Genomic DNA, 20,015 nt, shown 5'->3' with positions numbered 1-20,015 from the left:
CCCCTTTAAAGACTATGAACCCCTTTGCACTGAACTTTTTTATTGTTTATTTGCCTTCTAAATGAAAAGTTAAAGGGGTTCTCTGGGAATTAGGAAATGAAAATACTTTATTACTTTATTACTTTATTATAAATATATTCCCAAATATCTTTCATTAGTTATAATTGCTCGTTTTGTCTAATGAGCAATTGTTAGGAGAAATAAAATGGCCGCTGTCCTATTGGTGCACAAAAAACTGTCCTGATCACACAGGAGGACAAGTTAGTTCACAACATTGAGTTAAAGAGCTGCCTCATCCTCCTCTCTGCTTGTCAGGGATTACAGTATGATCCTGAATATAGCTTATAAGATCTTCATCTGAATCCCTGTAGGAATGGAGATCATGGGAAGACATGAAGTACAGAAAAGAGGTGGGGGTAATGAGCAGCAGCACTTGTATGCAGTCTCCATTACCACAGTCTGTCCTGTCCACCCTCTCTGTACTTCATGTCTCCTCATGAACTCCATTCCTTCAGAGATTCGGCTAAAGATCTTATAAGCTGTATTCAGGACCGTAATCCCTGACCAGCAGAGGGAGAGAGGAGGATGAGGCGGCTCTTTAGCCGAAGTAACTGTCCTCCTGTGTGATTAGGACAGGTTTTCTAATAGGAATAGGAGGGCGGCCATTTTATTTCTACTAGTTATTGCTTTCCAGAGAAAACGAGCCATTATAACTAATTAAAGGTATTTGGGAATATATTTATGATAAAGAAATATTTCAGTATTTTAATTTTCTTAATTCCTGGAGAACCCCTTTAACCCCTTAAGGACTTAGGACGTATCGGTACGGCATGGATCCCGAGTCCTTAAGGACCCATGACGTACCGGTACGTCATAACTTGAAATCTGTATTCCGGCGCCCGAGGGGTTAATCGGAACGGGATTTCGGCTGAAATCATTCAGCCGGCATCCCGTAACAATGCAGGGGGGGGTCATTTGACCCCCCCGCATCGGCGATCGCAGAAAACCGCAGGTCAATTCAGACCTGCGGTTTGCTGCGCTTTGTGCAGTTTCTGATCCCCGCGGGCCCTGACCGCGGGGATCAGAAGCTTTAGTGTCCCTAAAATATATATTTTACACCCCCCCCTGCACCCCTGCATGATTTTTTGCCGGCGGGTGGTGCAGGGGGGGAGTTGTGGGCGGTGGGGGCGGTGCGGGAGGCGGGCGGTGCGGCAGGCGGGATCGCGATCCCCCGCCCGCCTCCCTTTGTATAATCGTTGGTCTCTAGTGGGGATACCAGGGTGCCAGCACATTGCTGGCACCCTGGTATAAACGGCTGACATCGATGATGCGATGTCAGCCGTTTAACCCTTTCCATACAGCGGTCCGTACAGACCGCTGTATGGAAAAAGTTAACAGTAAGAGGGAGCTCCCTCCCTCTCCCATCGGGGGGCTGCTGTGCCTTTGCAGCCCCCCGATGGAGAGGGAGAGAGCCCCCAGACAGCCCCCCGAGAGATCCCCTCCTTACCCTTCCCCGTCTGCGAAGTTCTGAGCAGACGGGGAAGGTTCCCATGGCAACAGGACGCCTCTCAGGCATCCTGCTGTCCATGGTGCTGAACAGATCTGTGCTAAAGGCAGAGATCTGTTCAGACAAAGTGTAAGTAAAATACAGTACTGTACAATATATATTGTTCTGTACTGTATTATACAGACATCAGACCCACTGGATCTTCAAGAACCAAGTGGGTCTGGGTCAAAAAAAAAGTGAAAAAAAGTGAAAAAAAAGTAAAAATCCAAAAACACATTTATCACTGATTAAAAATGAAAAAAATAAAATTCCCTACACATGTTTGGTATCGCCGCGTCCGTAACGACCTGATCTATAAAACGGTCATGTTACTTTCCCCGCACGGTGAACGCCATAAAAATAAAAAAATAAAAACTATTAGGAAATTGAAATTTTGCCCACCTTACTTCCCAAAAAAGGTAATAAAAGTGATCAAAAAAGTCGCATGTACGCCAAAATAGTACCAATCAAACCGTCATCTCATCCCGCAAAAATCATACCCTACCCAAGATCGCCCAAAAACTGAAAAAACTATGGCTCTTAGACTATGGAAACACTAAAACATGATTCTTTTGGTTTCAAAAATGAAATCATTGTGTAAAACTTAAATAAATAAATAAAAAGTATACATATTAGGTATTGCCGCGTCCGTATCGACCGGCTCTATAAAAATATCACATGACCTAACCCCTCAGGTGACCACCGTAAAAAAATAAAAATAAAAACGGTGTAAAAAAAGCTATTTTTTGTCATCTTACGTCACAAAAAGTGTAATAGCAAGTGATCAAAAAGTCATATGCACCCCAAAATAGTGCCACTCAAACCGTCATCTCATCCCGCAAAAAATGAGACCCTACTTAAGATAATCGCCCAAAAACTGAAAAAACTATGGCTCTTAGACTATGGAGACACTAAAACATTTTTTTTGTTTTAAAAATGAAATCATTGTGTAAAACTTACATAAATAAAAAAAATTGTATACATATTAGGTATCGCCGCGTCCGTGACAACCTGCTCTATAAAATTACCACATGATCTAACCTGTCAGATGAATGTTGTAAATAACAAAAAAAAAAACGTGCCAAAAAATCTATTTCTTGTTACCTTGCCGCACAAAAAAGTGTAATATAGAGCAACCAAAAATCATATGTACCCTAAACTAGTACCAACAAAACTGCCACCCTATCCCGTAGTTTCTAAAATGGGGTCACTTTTTTGGAGTTTCTACTCTAGGGGTGCATCAGGGGGGCTTCAAATGGGACATGGTGTCAAAAAAACCAGTCCAGCAAAATCTGCCTTCCAAAAACCGTATGGTATTCCTTTCCTTCTGCGCCCTGCCGTGTGCCCGTACAGCGGTTTACGACCACATATGGGGTGTTTCTGTAAACTACAGAATCAGGGCCATAAATAATGAGTTTTGTTTGGCTGTTAACCCTTGCTTTGTAACTGGAAAAAAAATATTAAAATGGAAAATCTGCCAAAAAAGTGAAATTTTGAAATTGTATCTCTATTTTCCATTAAATCTTGTGCAACACCTAAAGGGTTAACAAAGTTTGTAAAATCAGTTTTGAATACCTTGAGGGGTGTAGTTTCTTAGATGGGGTCACTTTTATGGAGTTTCTACTCTAGGGGTGCATCAGGGGGGCTTCAAATGGGACATGGTGTCAAAAAAACAGTCCAGCAAAATCTGGCTTCCAAAAACCATACGGCGCACCTTTCACTCTGCGCCCCGCTGTGTGCCCGTACAGTAGTTTACGGTCACATATGGGGTGTTTCTGTAAACGGCAGAGTCAGGGCAATAAAGATACAGTCTTGTTTGGCTGTTAACCCTTGCTTTGTTAGTGGAAAAAATGGGTTAAAATGGAAAATTAGGCAAAAAAAAGAAATTCGCAAATTTCATCCCCATTTGCCAATAACTCTTGTGCAACACCTAAAGTGTTAACGAAGTTTGTAAAATCAGTTTTGAATACCTTGAGGGGTGTAGTTTATAGAATGGGGTCATTTTTGGGCGGTTTCTATTATGTAAGCCTCGCAAAGTGACTTCAGACCTGTAGTGGTCCCTAAAAATTGGGTTTTTGTAAATTTCTGAAAAATTTCAAGATTTGCTTCTAAACTTCTAAGCCTTGTAACATCCCCAAAAAATAAAATATCAATCCCAAAATGCTACAAACATGAAGTAGACATATGGGGAATGTAAAGTAATCACAATTTTTGGGGGTATTACTATGTATTACTGAAGTAGAGAAACTGAAAGTTTGAAATTTGCTAATTTTTCTAAATTTTTGGTAAATATGGTATTTTTTTATGCAAAAAAAATTAACTTTTTTGACCCAATTTTAGCAGTGTCATGAAGTACAATATGTGACGAAAAAACAATCTCAGAACGGCCTGGATAAGTCAATGCGTTTTAAAGTTATGAGCACTTAAAGTGACACTGGTCAGATTTGCAAAAAATGGCCAAGTCCTTAAGGTGAAATAGGGCTGAGTCCTTAAGGGGTTAAGGAACTGTCTAAATAGTCTTTATTAAACATAATCTACCATTTTGAAATGTGTGCGTAATTCCTTCACCTAGATGAATGCCATGTTGAATCTAACATAAAGCCACCAGAACACTGCTCCTGGCTCTGTCTGTTCTCACTCTCTGCCACTTTCTTAGTGTTACAGATAGCACCAGAGTATAGAGGAGGTTGTATGCAGCAGATCAGAGAGTGGAGAGGGAAGAAAGCTTCAAAGTCTTCAGGAAGAAAAAAACACACAGGCTGTAGATATGGAGCAACGCATGCATGGCAGTTTATAGGAGGAGAGATAGATCACATGGGTTATGTACAAGTGTAGAGAGAAAGCAATTGACCCAGAGCAAACCATGCAGGGGGACAGCAGTCACCCACTCCTTAGCGTCAGTGTCTGTCAGTACAATTCAAAAAACATTCCTCATGAGCTGTAGAAGGCAAAATCTGTTCAGAAATTAATTTGCGCTGATGCATAAGATCTAGTGAAGATAGCAGCATCCTCGGCACACAGACCTCACAACCAGCATGTACTGGGAGTGACTCATCCACATGCGAAAGTTCTGAAATGAGCCCCAGGAGACTGTGTAGGAAATGACTGATGGATTGATGATCTCATACTGAAACGAGTGCCTTTTTTTTTCTTTCCTGAAGTTAACTATAAACTCATATTTCAATGTCAGTTGTGCATAATCTTCAATCTGTGATAGATTAATTAAACAAGCAGAGTGTGTAAACTGGCTGCATGCTTTTGGTTTATCTGTTACATTTATTGTTTCATTGTTTTTCCTCTCTCCCCTCATGTACTTATTCCAATGGTGTAGAGGCGGAATCCCAGCCACGGACATGCCAGGAAGAGAGCCAAGGTACAGTTAAGTTTAACTCGCACCACCCACATCTCTAAAACAAGCACCAGATACTACTAATCGTCATCTCATTTTAGCACTTTGTTATATAACTACTCCCCATGATCACTAAAATGGATGCAAAATGATGCAATGCTCTTTGGAACCCCATAACCCTTTAGCACTTAAAGGGGTTGGCCGCTTATTATATGGCCCTTTGATATAACCTTTGTTAAAATTCTGTGCCATTTTCTATATTTCATAAGGTGTGTACCCTTGTTTGCAAAGTCTTTAGTGCTGTCCACACAGAGGTCTTGTCCATAAAATGGCCGCTGCCAGAGGGTCATGTGATCAGGGAAATCACTGTCTCCTCCATTCCAATACATTGCAGCTGCCATTTCACTTGCGCTGTTGAGTGTTTATTGCAGGTGCAGCGTGTTTAAAAGGGAGGAGGCTAAGATGACCTCCATCAGCGGCCATCTTATGGACAGGACCTCTATGTGGACAGCAGTGAAGATTTGCCTAACATTTGGGCATGGCTTGTGAAGTATAGCATGGCACAGAATATCAACAAAGGCTTTATTAGTAATTGCGATGTAGTCGGCTTACATACACATTGGTTTTCAGAAGCCAGATCCATGGCCATCAGATCATCAACTGCGGCTTCAGTCTCAAATAAAAAAGGGACCGTCATGTTGAGGCTTCCCAGTGAAAGAAAGAATAGACAGGGCATGTAATTGTATATGCTTGATGCACAATGCTGTCTTACTACTTCATGGCACTTAAAGGGATATCGGTGCATTCAGTGTGTAAAAAACACTTCTTAGCATACAGAATTGTACTTAAAAGGGTTGCCTCAGAATGGGCATATTAGGCCATATGGACTTCACAAAGAGGTGTCGACTGCTAGGGACCCCTTTCTATAGCCCAGAATGGAAATTCAATCTACTGTATGTAACTGGATGGCCTTCTGGTGGAATTGAGCCATTCTTGTATGACGTGAGGCCATTCATCTGGACGGCCATGATATAATACTACATTTGCGCTGCCTGGTCACCCATGGCTTCCCCATTCAAAATCAGCTGTTGTGCTGGGAGAAGAACCACGCCTGGCTTTTGAAGGGGTTGCCTATATCTTTATAGTAATAGGCATAGACTGATGAGCTGTTGGTAGTATAAAGGATTTGCAATATGTCTGTCTTTGAACGACTAAAAACCTATTACAGTGTGCCGCCATGCTAATTGTGTGGTGCCCCTGTTAGAAGGAAGCTTCTATTCCGTCTCCCACAATGTGACATGTCGCTCAGTGGCTGCCCTAGGACGGAAATGGCTCTGTGGACAAAATCACACTGTGGCATCAAGCTTTCAGATGAGCTTTACTCTTGCTGGATGGTACAAGTGGTAGAGGTTGCCATCCAACTTTTGAAGAGAGGGAAATGGGTAAATGCATGTGTGTCCCAAAAACAATCCTACTCTTACTAGACCAGGGCTTTGCATTGAGAGGAGCTACTCACATGTAATAGGAAGCCTCCTTGACACAAGTATTGTGTGTTCCCCTTAGGGCTGATGCACACGGCCGCAAGTGTTTTGTGGATCCGCAAAACACTGATCCCCCGCTGATTGTATGCCACCATTTGTTTTCTAACTTCTGTAGAAATGTCCTATCCTTGTCTTCAAAATGGGCAATGAATAGGACATGCACTATTTTAGTTTTTGTGGGACCGCAAAATAGACGTGCGGATGCGGACAGAAACTACAGCCTTGTGCATGACTCCATAATGACAAGGTATAGACCCTCAGGATGCACGAAAAAGTCCTTGTGACACTTTATTGATAAATAATAATTTTATTTTTCTCTTTAGTCAAACTCCAAGTTAAAATTGGTGAGAAGCTTAGCTGTGTGTGAAGAGTCATCTGGACCATTTGTGGATGGCTCCGTGGAACCTCAGGTGAAATTGGGAAACGTAAACATTTTAAGTTGCCTTTAACACGTTAAAGGCCTCCTGCACACGAACGTGTGCTGCCCATTGCCGTATTGCGGACCGCATTTAGGGATCCACAATACACGGGCGCTTTTCCGTGGGCATTCCGCATCACGGATGCGGACCCATTCACTTCAATGGGTCCGCAAATGCGGAGGTGCGGAACAGAAGCACGGAACGGAACCCTATGGAAGCACTATGGATTGCTTCCGTGGGGTTTCGTCCCGTACTTCTGTTCTGCAAAAAGATAGAACTTGTCCTATCTTTTTGCGGAACGGGCGGATCGCAGACCCATAAAAGTGAATGGGTTCGCAATCCGCTGTGGCTTCCCCACAGTCGGTGTTCTCGCTCTGCGGCCCACAATTTGCGGGCCACAGCACGGCCACAAGGCGTGTGCAGGAGGCCTAAGGACCCAAGACGAGAATGCTCGTCCTAAAGGGCCTGTACTTAGTGCCCCAGGATGAGCATTCTCATCCTGCGGTCCTTCCTTCCCCCCGTGTGCGGTGCTGCGATCAGCTGCTGCATCCACCAGCACCAATGAGAACGCCGATGCCGGTGGATTAAACCCTCATATGCCGCGGTCAGCATTGACCACGACATATGGGAGGTTTGTGCTCCCTCACCTCATCCATCGGGTCCCCGCTCTGCTGTGGCGGGGACTCTATGGTTGCCATGGCAGCCCCAAGCCATTCCAAGGCTTGGGGCCCTTCATGTACGGAGGCTTAAGAGGCCCAGCCCCCATGCTTCAAGTAAAAAAATACTTCCTTAAAAAAAAAGAGGGAAAAAAATGAAAAGTAGACATATTAGGTATCGCCGCGTCCGTTTTGTCCAGCTCTATAAAAATATCACATGAGCTAACCCCTCAGGTGAACACCAGCAAAAATATAAATTAAAAACTGTGCTAAAAAAGCAATTTTTTTTGTCACCTTACATCACTAAAAGTGCAACACCAAGCAATAAAAAAGGCGTATGTCCCCCAAAATAGTACCAATCAAACAGTCACCTCATCCTGTAAAAAATGAGCCCCTACCGAAGACAATTGCCTAAAAAATTCAAAAACTATAGCTCTCAGACTATGGAGACACTAAAATTAGATTATTTTTTTGTAAATGCTTTTTTTGTGTTAAGTATTAAAAAAAAGTAGACATATTAGGTATTGCCGCGTCCGTAACAACCTGCTCTATAAAAACACCACATGACTAGTGTTGAGCGAACTTCTGTTTTAAGTTCGGCATCTAAAGTTCGGCTTCCGGTTAGCGGAGAATCCCGATATGGATTCCGAATTCCGTTGTGGGCCGTGGTAGCGGAATCAATAATTGGCCATTATGGATTCCGCTACCACGGACCACAACAGAATTCGGAATCCATATCGGGATTCTCCGCTAACCGGAAGCCGAACTTTAGATGCCGAACTTAAAACAGAAGTTCGCTCAACACTACACATGACCTAACCCCTCAGGTGAACACTAAAATAAAATAAAAACTGTGTCAAAAGCCATTTTTTGTCACCTTACATCACAAAAAGTGTAATAGTAAGCGATCAAAAAGTCATATGCACCACAAAATAGTGCCAATCAAACCATCATCTCATCCCGCAAAAAATGATACCCTACCTAAGACAGTCGCCCCAAAAATAAAAAAAACTATGGCTTTCAGAATATGGAGACACTAAAACATAATTTTTTTTGTTTCAAAAATGCTGTTATTGTGTAAAACTTAAATAAAAAGTATACATATTGGGTATTGCCGCGTCCATAAGAACCTGCTGTATAAAAATATCACATGGCCTAACCCCTTAGGTGGACACTGTAAAAAATATTTTTTAAAGTAGTGTTTCAAAAAAGCTATTTTTTGTCACCTTGCATCACAAAAAGTGTAATACCAAGCAATCAAAAAGTCATATGCACCCTAAAATAGTACCAATAAAACAATCATCTCATACTGAAAAAAAGAGCCCCTACATAAGACAGTCGCCCAAATTTATTTTTTTTAAAACTTCGGCTTTCAGAATATGGAGACACTAAAAAATTGTCACGGCAGCTTAAAATTTTTATAGTGAAATCTGCCTTCCAAAAACCATATGGCGTTCTTTTCCTTCTGCGCCCTTCCGTGTGCCCGTACAGCAGTTTACAACTACACATGGGGTGTTTCTTTAAACTACAGAATCAGGGCAATAAATAGAGTTGTGTTTGGCTGTTAACCATTGCTTTGTTACTAGAAAAAAATTATTAAAATGGAAAATCTGCCAAAAATGTGAAATTCTGAAATTTTATCTCAATTTTCCATGAATTCTTGTGGATCACCTAAAGGGTTAACAAAGTGTGTAAAATCAGTTTTGAATACCTTGAGGGGTGTAGTTTCTAAAATTGGGTCATTTTGGGTGGTTTCTATTATGTAAGCCACACAAAGTGACTTCAGACCTGAACTGGTCCTTAAAAAGTGGGTTTTGGAAATTTTCTAAAAAATTTCAAGATTTGCTTCTAAGCTTTCTAACGTCCCCAAAAAATAAAATGCCATTCACAAAATGATCTGAACATGAAGTAGACATATGGGGAATGTAAAGTAGTAATTATTTTTGGAGTTATTACTATCTATTTTATAAAAGTAGAGAAATTGAAACTGCGCACTCTTGCGATCTCTGCCGGTACTGGGGATAACTCAACGGACTTGCAGGGCGGAACAAGCAAGAGGCTTGGGGGGAGTTATGTAAAAAAAAAGGCAGAGTGGCCTGGGAACCTACACCATGATCCCCGCCCTTGGGCACTTGCGAGCCCTCATTTGCATATGGATTAAACATCGTTTTTCAGCTGGTGAAAGTCACAACAAAAGAACAAAGGTACCATTGGAATCATTGGTAGTTGTGCTAGAGCGCCATGTAAGCAGTGTGTAACGTCCAATTTTGGTGATAGACTCCCTTTAAGACACAAACAAAGAGGCTTCTATGGTGGTCCAGTTATGGTTCTAATAAACCACTGGACATCTGTAAAAAACATAGAAGACATAAAGTTACCTAAAAGCCTGTCGCCTCCTCTGATATGTCTATTTTAGTAACTGTTGTGCTGTTCCACTATTATTCCTACTTGAGGTTTTGCCACTCGAATTGCCAGCAGTCAGCAGTAAAGGTCTATCTGGGTGTTACCAGTTGTGTCCTGGCGCAGTCTGACACTGTCCAATCAGTGCCACCAGTAGACTGCAGGGTTGCATCCCCAACTGGTAACACAGAGTTGTACCTTACAGCGTTGTACGAATAGATGCTCCAGAACGGTCATTTCATGGAGAATGTAAGTAGTTACTAAACAGACATCTCAGGAGAGGCCACAGCCTATTTGCCTACAAAAAACTCCCAAAAACTTTCATACAGCTATTTTGACAGAGACATAGAGTTACGGTATAGCCAGAAAAAAATACAGCCACCCAGCGTCTTATTTCGGGCTCCTCCTTGGCTGAAAATATTCCTGGAAAAATAACAAGAGCAGTATTTTTACTATTTTGGAAAAAATTTCGCTGGAACTTTGCTTTAAGACCTTATTTACATGTATGAAGCCTATAGAGGTATATGGGCCTTTAACCCTTTCAGGACCCAGCCATTTTTCACCTTTCTGCCCAGGCCATTTTTAGCAAATCTGACGTGTCGCTTTATGTGGTAATAACTTTAAAACGCTTTTACTTATCCAGGCCATTCTGAGATGGTTTTCTCGTCACATATTGTACTTCATGACAGTGATAAAATTGAGTTAAAAAAAAATTCATTTTTTATTTATAAAAAAAATACCAAATTTACAAAAAATTTGGAAAAAGCTGCACATTTCCAAATTTCAATTTCTCTACTTTTATAATAGATAGTAGTAACTCCAAAAATAGTTACTACTTTACATTCCCCATATGTCTACTTTATGTTTGGATCATTTTGTGAATGCCTTTTTATTTTTTGGGGACGTTAGAAGGCTTAGAAGTTTAGAAGCAAATCTTGAAATTTTTCAGAAAATTTCCAAAACCCACTTTTTGCGGACCAGTTCAGGTCTGAAGTCACTTTGTGAGGCTTACATAATAGAAACCACCCAAAATGCCCCAATTTTAGAAACTACACCCCTCAAGGTATTCAAAACTGATTTTACAAACTTTAACCCTTTAGGTGATCCACAAGAATTAATGGAAAATGGAGATGAAATTTCAGAATTTCACTTTTTTGGCAGATTTTTCCATTTTGATAATAAAAAATTCCACTAACAAAGCCAAGGGTTGACAGCCAAACAAAACTCCAATATTTATTGCCCTGATTCTGTAGTTTACAGAAACACCCCATATGTGGTTGTAAACTGCTGTACGGCCACACGGCAGGCCGCAGAAGGAAAGGAACGCCATATGATTTTTGGAAAGCAGATTTCACCGGGATAATTCTAAGCTGCCGTGTCACATTTGAAGACCCTATGATGCACCCCTAGAGTAGAAACCCAAAAAAATGACCCAATTTTGGAAATTACTGGATAAGGTGGCAGTTTTGTTGGTACTATTTTAGGGTACATATGATTTTTGGTTGCTCTATATTATACCGTTTTATTTTTTTGTTATTTACAATGTTCATTTGACAGGTTAGATCATGTGGTATTTTTATGTAGCAGGTCGCGGACGCGGCAATACCTAATATGTATACTTTTTAGGTAGGGTCTAATTTTTTGCAGGATGAGATGACTGTTTGGTACTATTTTGGGGTGTGTATGACTTTTTGAACGCTTGCTATTACAGTTTGTGATGTAAGGTGACAAAAAATGGCTTTGAGACCGTGTTTATTTTTTTATGGGGTTCACCCGAGGGGTCAGGTCATATGGTATTTTTATAGAGCAGGTTGTTACATACGTAATAGGTCTACTTTTTTATTTTATTTTATTTTTTTACATTTAACACTATAAAAGCATTTGTAAAACAAAAATCATGTTTTAGTGTTTCCATAGTCTGAGAGTCAGTTTTTTTTTTTTTTTTAGGCGATTGTCTTAGGTAGAAGCTCATTTTTGCGGGATGAGGCGACGGTTAGATTGGTATTATTTTTGGGGGAATATGCCTTTTTGATCGCTTGGTCTTGCACTTTTATCGCTCGTAGTGGCAGGAGTCTGGTATGGCGGGAGGGTGACCCTTTGGCTGGCGGGAGGCAGGGGAGCTAGGCTGCCCTGGTCCACCTTTACTTCTTGGGGGAGGTCGGGCGGTGAGGGAAACGGACACCGGTCTTGCTCCCTGGGTAGACAGAGAGGCAAGGCGACTCAGTTTTCCATACCTAAAAGGAAAAAAAAAACAAAAGGAAGCCGCCCTGCAAGCAGGGAGGTCTGCCTCCTATGACACTAAGCTAAAAACTGATATACTCTCTCCGGGCTGGAGGGGGTATAGCTGGCAGGGGAGAAGCTAACACTTTTCAGCCTAGTGTCGCCTCCTAGTGAAAGGCAGCAGCTATACCCACGGTCCTGTGTCCCCCAATTAACTAAGCGAGAAAGAGATTTTACAGGTGAGTCCACAAAAATCTCGTTTTAGTAAGGTGACAAAAAAAAAAAGTTTTTTTTAGCAGTTTTTATTTTATTTTTTGACGGTGTTCACTTGAGGGGTTAGGTCATGTCATATTTTTATAGAGCCGGTCAATAGGGAATCAGCGATACCTGATGTCTACTTTATTTCTTTAGCTTTTTTTTTTCACTTAATTATTTCCCACTCTGGGACTTCAACTTTGGGGGTCTGATCCCCTTTACAATGCAACACAATACTTCTGTATTGTCATGCATTGTTGCTATTAAAAAAAACAAAAAAAAAAAAAACATTTTATACAAATCCAAAAGAGAAAAAATGTGCCACATCTCGTAATGTACCTTTTTTCCACTAAATTCATAACGTGAAGAATAGCTTCATGGGCACCTGCGTTGTACATCTGTGTGCAGAAATACAGGCTCTGTCTTGAGGTGGGATATGTCTGTATTATGTGCGCTGATCTTTGTTGTTTTGCAGGATGTCATTCAGTTGCATATCAGCTGCCCTTCTGATAAGGAGGAGAAATCCTGCAAAGATGGGTCTGAGAAGGAGGAAAAAAATAAAGAGAAGGGGCCAAAGAAAATGTTGTCTAGAGGTTGGTGTTCATTTTACTGTGTAGACATGGAGAATGTGATGGAGCAGAATTTGATGGTCTTGGACGGGTAAGGCTACTTTTACACTACTGTTCACATCTTCCGGCAGAGGAACAGTCTGCTGGAGTTCATCATATCCAGCATAGCCGGACAGGGTCGGAGCACCACCAGGCCCCATTGACTATAATGAGACCTGTCGGGTACCCGGCCTCTTTCGGGCATTAGTGCCGGCATTCAGCCAGACAAAAACCGATGCTTGCAACTGTTCTTGTCCAGGTGAATACCAGCACTAATGCCAGATCCCCACTGGGTCCCATTATAGTCAATGGGCTTCGGTGGAGAAGGGCAGTATCCAGCTATGCCAGATACCACGAACTTCTTAAGCCTGTTCCGCTGCTGGATCAACCTGCTGGAAGATTTTAACCCTCGTGTGAAACTAGCGTAATAGTTTAAGGGCCCCTACACACACAAATTTGCTCTGACTTTTTTGTTCACTAAAAAGTCACAATAGAAGCTTGCTGTTTTTTTTTTTGTTTTGTTTTTCCATACCGCATAGTTTTTATGGCATTTTTAGTGTCTTTTTGTTCTCTGAACATAATTCTTTTTCAAACACTTGAATGTACCATGTTTCATATTTCCAGTAGACTTTCAGTTAAGATCTAGAGCTGGTGTTTTTGCTACTGAAAAAAGTTCACCAAAAATGGCACTAAGACTACAAGTGCACATAAATGCCTCTAACACCTTTGTAGTTTTTACACACCAGACGTTGATCACTGCAGCCAACTGGCCCATAGGACTAGTTAAAGCGCACCCGGGGACATTTTTTTTTAACAAGATAAGTAAAATGCTGGTGGTAACCAGTTAGGGGGGTGTACCTGCACAGACTGACAATGGCAGCAGTGACTGGATAGAGTGAGACTGTGCAGGTACACCCCCCCCCCCCCAACTAGTTAACACCCCTCTGTACCCTTACTGCAGAATACTCTTCACTTCCTTGGCACGATTCAACCTGCCAGAAATGTCTGAGATTGTTTCTACAACATGCACATGGATTTTTTTTCAAGTCCCACTCAGACCAATGTGATGCCCACAGAATGTGAATATATACCCTAAGCGATAGATTTTTTGTGGCCTTATTGAAGTGAATGGGTCTGCTTCAGAACTGCATAAAATGCCCATCAGTGGCGGAAAAAAAAGAAGTTAGTGTGCATGTGCCCTAAGTGTTCAAGCCTTGCAATGTTTTCCCAAATACTTTTCATTAGTTATATGGCTCGTTTTGTCTGGAGAGCAATCATTAGGAGAAACTAAATGGCCGCTGTCTTATCAGTACACACAAAACCTGTCCTAATCACACAAGAGGACAAGTTACTTCACCACAATGAGCTAAAGAGCTGCCTCATCTTCCTCTCTGCTCTGCTTGTGAAGAATCATGATCTTGAATACAGGTGAATCTCTGTGGGAATGGAAATGATGAGGAGACATGAGAGGAGGGTGATGTGTGGCTAATGAGCAGCAGCATTTGTTTACCATCTCCATTACCACAGCCCCACATTACCACAGTCTGTCCTGTCAGTCCTCTCTGTACTTCATGTCTCCTCATGAACTAAATTCCCCAGAGATTAAGCTAAAGTTCTTATCTGTATTCAGGATCATAATCCCTGAAAATTAGAACAGAGAGGCGGATGAGGCAGCTCTTTACCTCAGTGTTGTGAAGGAACTTGTCCTCATGTGTGATCAGGACAGGTTTTGTGTGAACTGATAGGACGGCGGCCATTTTGTTTCCCCTGATGATTGCTCCCCAGACAAAACTAGCCATTATAAATAATAAAAGGTATTTGAGAATATATTAATAATAAAGTAATATTTAAGTAATTTCATTTTCTTAATTCCCAGAGAACCCCTTTAAGACCATGTTGACATTTCTGCTGGAGGCTCTCCCCTGCTGCAGATTTCATCAGATCTGGCAGAAGAGTGCTGCACACTGATGTGAATAAGGCTTGAAGTGCAATCAATGCTGCTTATCAGCGCTGTTTAACGGCTTGTATATGTAATTGCTTTAATGGGTTATTTCCCTCTTATTTGTGGTAACTTTTATGTTTATCCTTACAGATTCTAGTCAAGAGTACACAGACTCTACAGGAATAGACGTACATGAATTTTTAGTAAACACACTGAAGAATAACCCAAGGTATATATTTTGCTTGCAATTTTATATTTCTATTTTCAGCATTGTCATAGATAATAAATCCCCAAAACATTTGACGTACTTTCTAGATTTTGGACAGGTGGGGTGATTTTGGCCCATACTGCTCATTAGAGCTCCTTGAAAGGAGCTCACAGAGCTCCTTATAATGTAGTGCCATACCCTGGGGCAGTGGTGCTGGTTTTAGTATGCGGAGATGGATGCTCACATAATGAAGGAGAGGATGCTTTGTCTCCTAAGAGCCCGTATTCAAAACGGAAGTGTCAGCTGCAAACCTGTTTTAATCGCTAGGAGCCACAGAGCTGTCAGCGGCGTGCAGCACGGACCCTGTGCAGTCTGTGCAGAATTATCTGGAGGAGGAAATGAAAACACTAATGAGGTATATTAGGAAAACGCTTCAGTAGAGGGACCCTGCTTTAAAGGGAACCTGTCATCAACTTTATGCTGCCCATACTAACGGCAGAATAAAGTAGACAGGTGAGTTGATTTCAGCGGTCTGTCATTTCTAAGTTAAAAGTAAGTGGTTGCCGAGAAGCAACATCATAATCCTTGCAGACTGGGCCTGGAAAAGAGTCACGGCCACCTGAGAAGAGTCATGGTCATGAATTCCTGCTCTCCCTGCTCTCGGACATGGATGGCATATCACTAGGATATGCCATCAATGTCATATAGGGGCCCTGCTCCCATCTACAAAACAGGACCCCCCCCCCCCCCTTCCGAAATTAAGAAGAGAACACCGCTCATGGGCGACGTGCTTACCATTCATCACTATGGGAGTTTCGAAAACTACTGAGTGAGTACGCTCTGCTATTTTCGGTGAATGGAGAGCGCACGGCACAATGCGGTCACCTCTCCATTCTCCACTCTGGGACTGCCAGAAATAGCAGATTTATCCCTCTCCCCACCTTTTTGGGGTCCTGTTCTGTGGATAGTTGTGGATCTGAGCCCGGCTTCTATCTGACATTGATGGCAGATCCTAGTGACATGCTATCAATGTCCCAGATGGGCCAACACTTTTAATGTAATTTAGCCTAGTGTTTCTTAGTCTGTCACTTTAGTCCTCACAAATAGCACATTTTGTGGCTCTCTTCCCAGTTACACAGGTGGAGTATTTATTATTAGCATGGCTACATGCACTGGTAATGTTGGTGGTTATAGCAACTGTTCTTATGGAAGAAATTCTCAAAGCATACTCTGCTGTGAATCCTAAGGACATATTAGAAATTTGTTCACGATTTAGGCTAGATAGGACAGAATTGCAAAAATTTTAGTTAGTCTTAAGTCCTTCAATTTCTTACTTATTTCACTGTGGCTCTTTTACCATAGTGACTTACAACTTGCATACAGACATAAAAATTAGGTTAACCCCTTTAAGTCTACGATCTGTAAAATTAAAAGGGTTATCTAACCCCTATAATGACCCCTGTAATGCCTGGGCCTCTCATATGGAATATACTTACCCCGCTCCCCAGCACTCGCATTGCTTTTGAACCCCGCACGGCCGCGGCATTTCCCCGTCGCGTGGATCAAAACACCCGGCGACGGGGGGTCAGCAAATAGCAGGCCGCAATTGGGACAAGCCTCCCTAGCGTGACCCACGATGCTAGGGAGGTCCATCCCTGTCTTGTTCTGCTATTAGCTGCCCGCAATATATTTTTTTGTTTTCAGCAATGCTTTTATTGTGTAGAACTTAACAAAAATAAAAAGTAGACCTATTTTGTGTAGCCTCATCCGTAACAACCAACTTTATAAAAAATATGACATGATCTACCCCATCAGGTGAATGCTGTAAAAATGGTACCAATAAAACTGTCACCACAAAAAACAAGCCCTCACACAAGACAATCACCAGAAAAGTAAAAAAAAAATATGGCTCATGATTTTTTTCCCCCGAAAATGTTAATGAAAAAAAATACAATTGGTATCTCTGTAATCATATTGACCAGCAGAATAAAGTTAACCTTTTCATTTAAAAGCCATATGGTGCTCCCTCCCTTCTGTGCCCTGCAGTGAATCCCATACAGCAGTTTATTACCCTGATACTATAGTTTACAGAAACATCCCATGTCTGGTTATAATTATTGAGGTTTATTTGGCTGTTAACGCTTTATTACAGGAAAAATGTTTTCCTTTAATTCTTGTGGAGCACCTAAAGGGTTAACAAAGTTTGTAAAAGTTTATTCTAAGGCCCCCAAAGTTACTTCAGAACTGAATTGGTTCTTGAGGGCTATGTACACCTTTGGGGGCAATTATTTATTGGTGCATTGTACTCATTATGAGTTAATAATCTTTTTTTCAATTGGTCTTTATTAGAAATATGTACAGAGCTGAGATTCCCTACTAGTAGGATCTAAATTTTCTCTCTGCTCTGTCAGACAGGGAGCTGACAGGCTCCTTATCTCTGCTCTCAAACCTTATAAACACTTATCAAAGCTCAATCCTTCTCTTACTGATAATAATGTGGCTTAAATAAGTGTGTAACCTTTTAATAATTTTAGAGGTACGAGTTATTAGATGACTGGCACAAAGTAAACGTTTTAAAATTGCAATTTTTCCCCCAAATTTTATGTAAATTTAGATGTTTTTTAAAAATTATAAATAAATGTACCTCTAACATGCAGTACAATGTGTCGTGGGAAGACAGTCTCAGAAACGGTTAGTTAAGTAAAAGCATAGTAGCATAGCTTATAAGACTGACAAAAGATGTACATACAGCTATCCAGTTCAGCCTGTTATCCTGCAAGTTGGTCCAGAGGAAGGCAAAAAACCCCATGAGGTGGAAGCCAATTTTCCTCATTTTCGGAGAAAAAAAATTCTTCCCAACTCCAATCAGGCAATCAGAATAACTCGCTGTATCAGCAACCCCTCTCTAGTGGCTATAGCCTGTAATATTATTACACTCCAGAAATACATCCAGGCCCCTCCTGAACTCTTTTTTTAGTGAATTCACCATCACCACCTCCTCAGGCAGAGAGTTCCATAGTCTCACTGCTCTTACCGTACAGAATCCTCTTCTGTATTTGTGTAGAAACCTTCTTTCCTGTAGACGTAGATGCCCCCTCTTCACAGTCCTGGGGATAAATACAGTGAGGAACAGAAGTATTTGAACACCCTGCGATTTTGCAAGTTCTCCCACTTAGAAATCATGGAGGGGTCTGAAATTCACATTGTATTTCCACTCTGAGAGACCGAATAAAAAAAAAATTCAAGAAATTACATTGTATGATTTTTAAAGAATGCATTTGTCTTGCACTGCTGAAACAGCAAGAATTCTGGCTCTCAAAGACCTGTTACTGTGCCTTTAAAAAATCCACCTCTACTCCACTCATTAATCTAACTTAGTAGCACCTATCTGAGCTCTTTAAAGACACCTGTCCACCCCACAGTCAGTCAGATGCCAACTACTACCATGGGCAAGACCAAAGAGCTGTCAAAAGACACCAGAGACAAAATTGTGGACCTCCACAAGGCTGGAAAGGGCTACGGAGCAATTGCCAAGCAGCTTGGTGAAAATAGATCAACTGTTGGAGCAATTGTTAGAAAATGGAAGAGGCTAAAGACAACTGTCAGTCTCCCTCGGACTGGGGCTCCATGCAAGATCTCACCTCGTGAGGTATCACTGATGATAAGAAAGGTGAGGAATCAGGCCAGAACTACAAGGGAGAAGCTGGTCAATGACCTGAAGACAGCTGGGACCACAGTTTCAAAGGTCACTGTCGGTAGAACACCATGCCGTCATGGTTTCAAATCATGCATTGCACGGAAGGTTCCCCTGCTCAAGCCATCACATGTCCAGGCCCGTCTGAAGTTTGCCAATGACCAGCTCAATAATCTAGAGGAGACATGGGAGAAAGTCATGTGGTCAGATGAGACCAAAGTAGAACTTTCTGGTCTAAACTTTACTCGTCGTGTTTGGAGGAAAAAGAAGGATGAGTTGCATCCCAAGAACACCATCCCTACTGTGAAGCATGGGGGTGGTAACATCATGCTTATGGGGTGCTTTTCTGCAAAGGGGACAGGACGACTGCAATGTATAAAGGAGAGGATGAATGGGGCCATTTATTGTGAGATTTTGAGCAACAACCTCCTTCCCTCAGTCAGAGCATTGAAGATGGGTCACCTGTGGCTGGGTCTTCCAACATGACAACGACCCGAAGCACACAGCCAGGATAACCAAGGAGTGGCTCCGTAAGAAGCATATCAAGGTTCTATAGTGGCCTAGCCAGTCTCCAGACCTAAATACAATAGAACATCTTTGGAGGGAGCTGAAACTTCATGTTGCTCAGCGACAGCCCCGAAACCTGACAGATCTAGAGGAGATCTGTGTGGAGGAGTGGGCCAAAATCCCTGTTGCAGTGTGCGCAAACCTGGTCAAGAACTACAGGAAACGTTTGACCTCTGTAATTGCAAACAAAGGCTTCTGTACCAAATATTAACACTGATTTTCTCAGGTGTTCAAATACTTATGTTCAGCAGTGCAAGACAAATAAATTCTTTAAAAATCATACAATGTGATTTCCTGCATTTTTTGCACCTACAATGTGAATTTCAGACCCCTCCATGATTTCTAAGTGGGAGAACTTGCAAAATCGCAGGGTGATTAAATACTTCTGTTCCTCACTATAGATGATGGGAGAGATCTCTGTACTGCCCCTGATATATTTATACATGGTTATTAGATCTCCCCTCAGTTTTTCAAAACTTAAATAACTCTAGTTTTAGTAATCTTTCTGGGTACTGTAGTCCACCCATTCCAGTTATTACTTTAGTTGCACTCCTATGAACCCTCTCCAGCTCTGCTATGTCTGCCTTGTTCAGAAATATTGAAGAGAATA

At 41.6% G+C, this 20,015-nt stretch overlaps 1 protein-coding gene and 1 long non-coding RNA gene across 4 annotated transcripts in view; one reads left to right on the top strand and one right to left on the bottom strand.

The window, feature by feature from the left end:
• Nucleotides 1-20,015, top strand: part of R3HDM2 (R3H domain containing 2) — a 174,825-nt gene that overhangs the window by 77,876 nt on the left and 76,934 nt on the right. For all 3 annotated transcript variants that reach the window (XM_040425722.1, XM_040425724.1, XM_040425723.1), the window contains 4 exons: nt 4,878-4,919; nt 6,760-6,846; nt 12,862-12,979; nt 15,087-15,165. In XM_040425722.1, coding sequence (XP_040281656.1) covers nt 4,878-4,919; nt 6,760-6,846; nt 12,862-12,979; nt 15,087-15,165 — 326 coding nt within the window. The remainder of the gene's footprint in view (nt 1-4,877; nt 4,920-6,759; nt 6,847-12,861; nt 12,980-15,086; nt 15,166-20,015) is intronic.
• LOC120996054 lies at nt 319-14,711 on the bottom strand. The gene is made up of 3 exons (XR_005777715.1): nt 14,677-14,711; nt 1,120-1,125; nt 319-596 (listed from the first exon to the last, which is right to left on the bottom strand). It is a non-coding gene; the product is annotated as an uncharacterized LOC120996054 (long non-coding RNA).

The sequence above is a fragment of the Bufo bufo genome, chromosome 3 (assembly GCF_905171765.1).
Source record: "Bufo bufo chromosome 3, aBufBuf1.1, whole genome shotgun sequence".
Lineage (NCBI taxonomy): Eukaryota > Metazoa > Chordata > Amphibia > Anura > Bufonidae > Bufo > Bufo bufo.
Note: the sequence above shows the minus strand (reverse complement) of the source record. Positions and strands in the feature narration are given on the sequence as shown.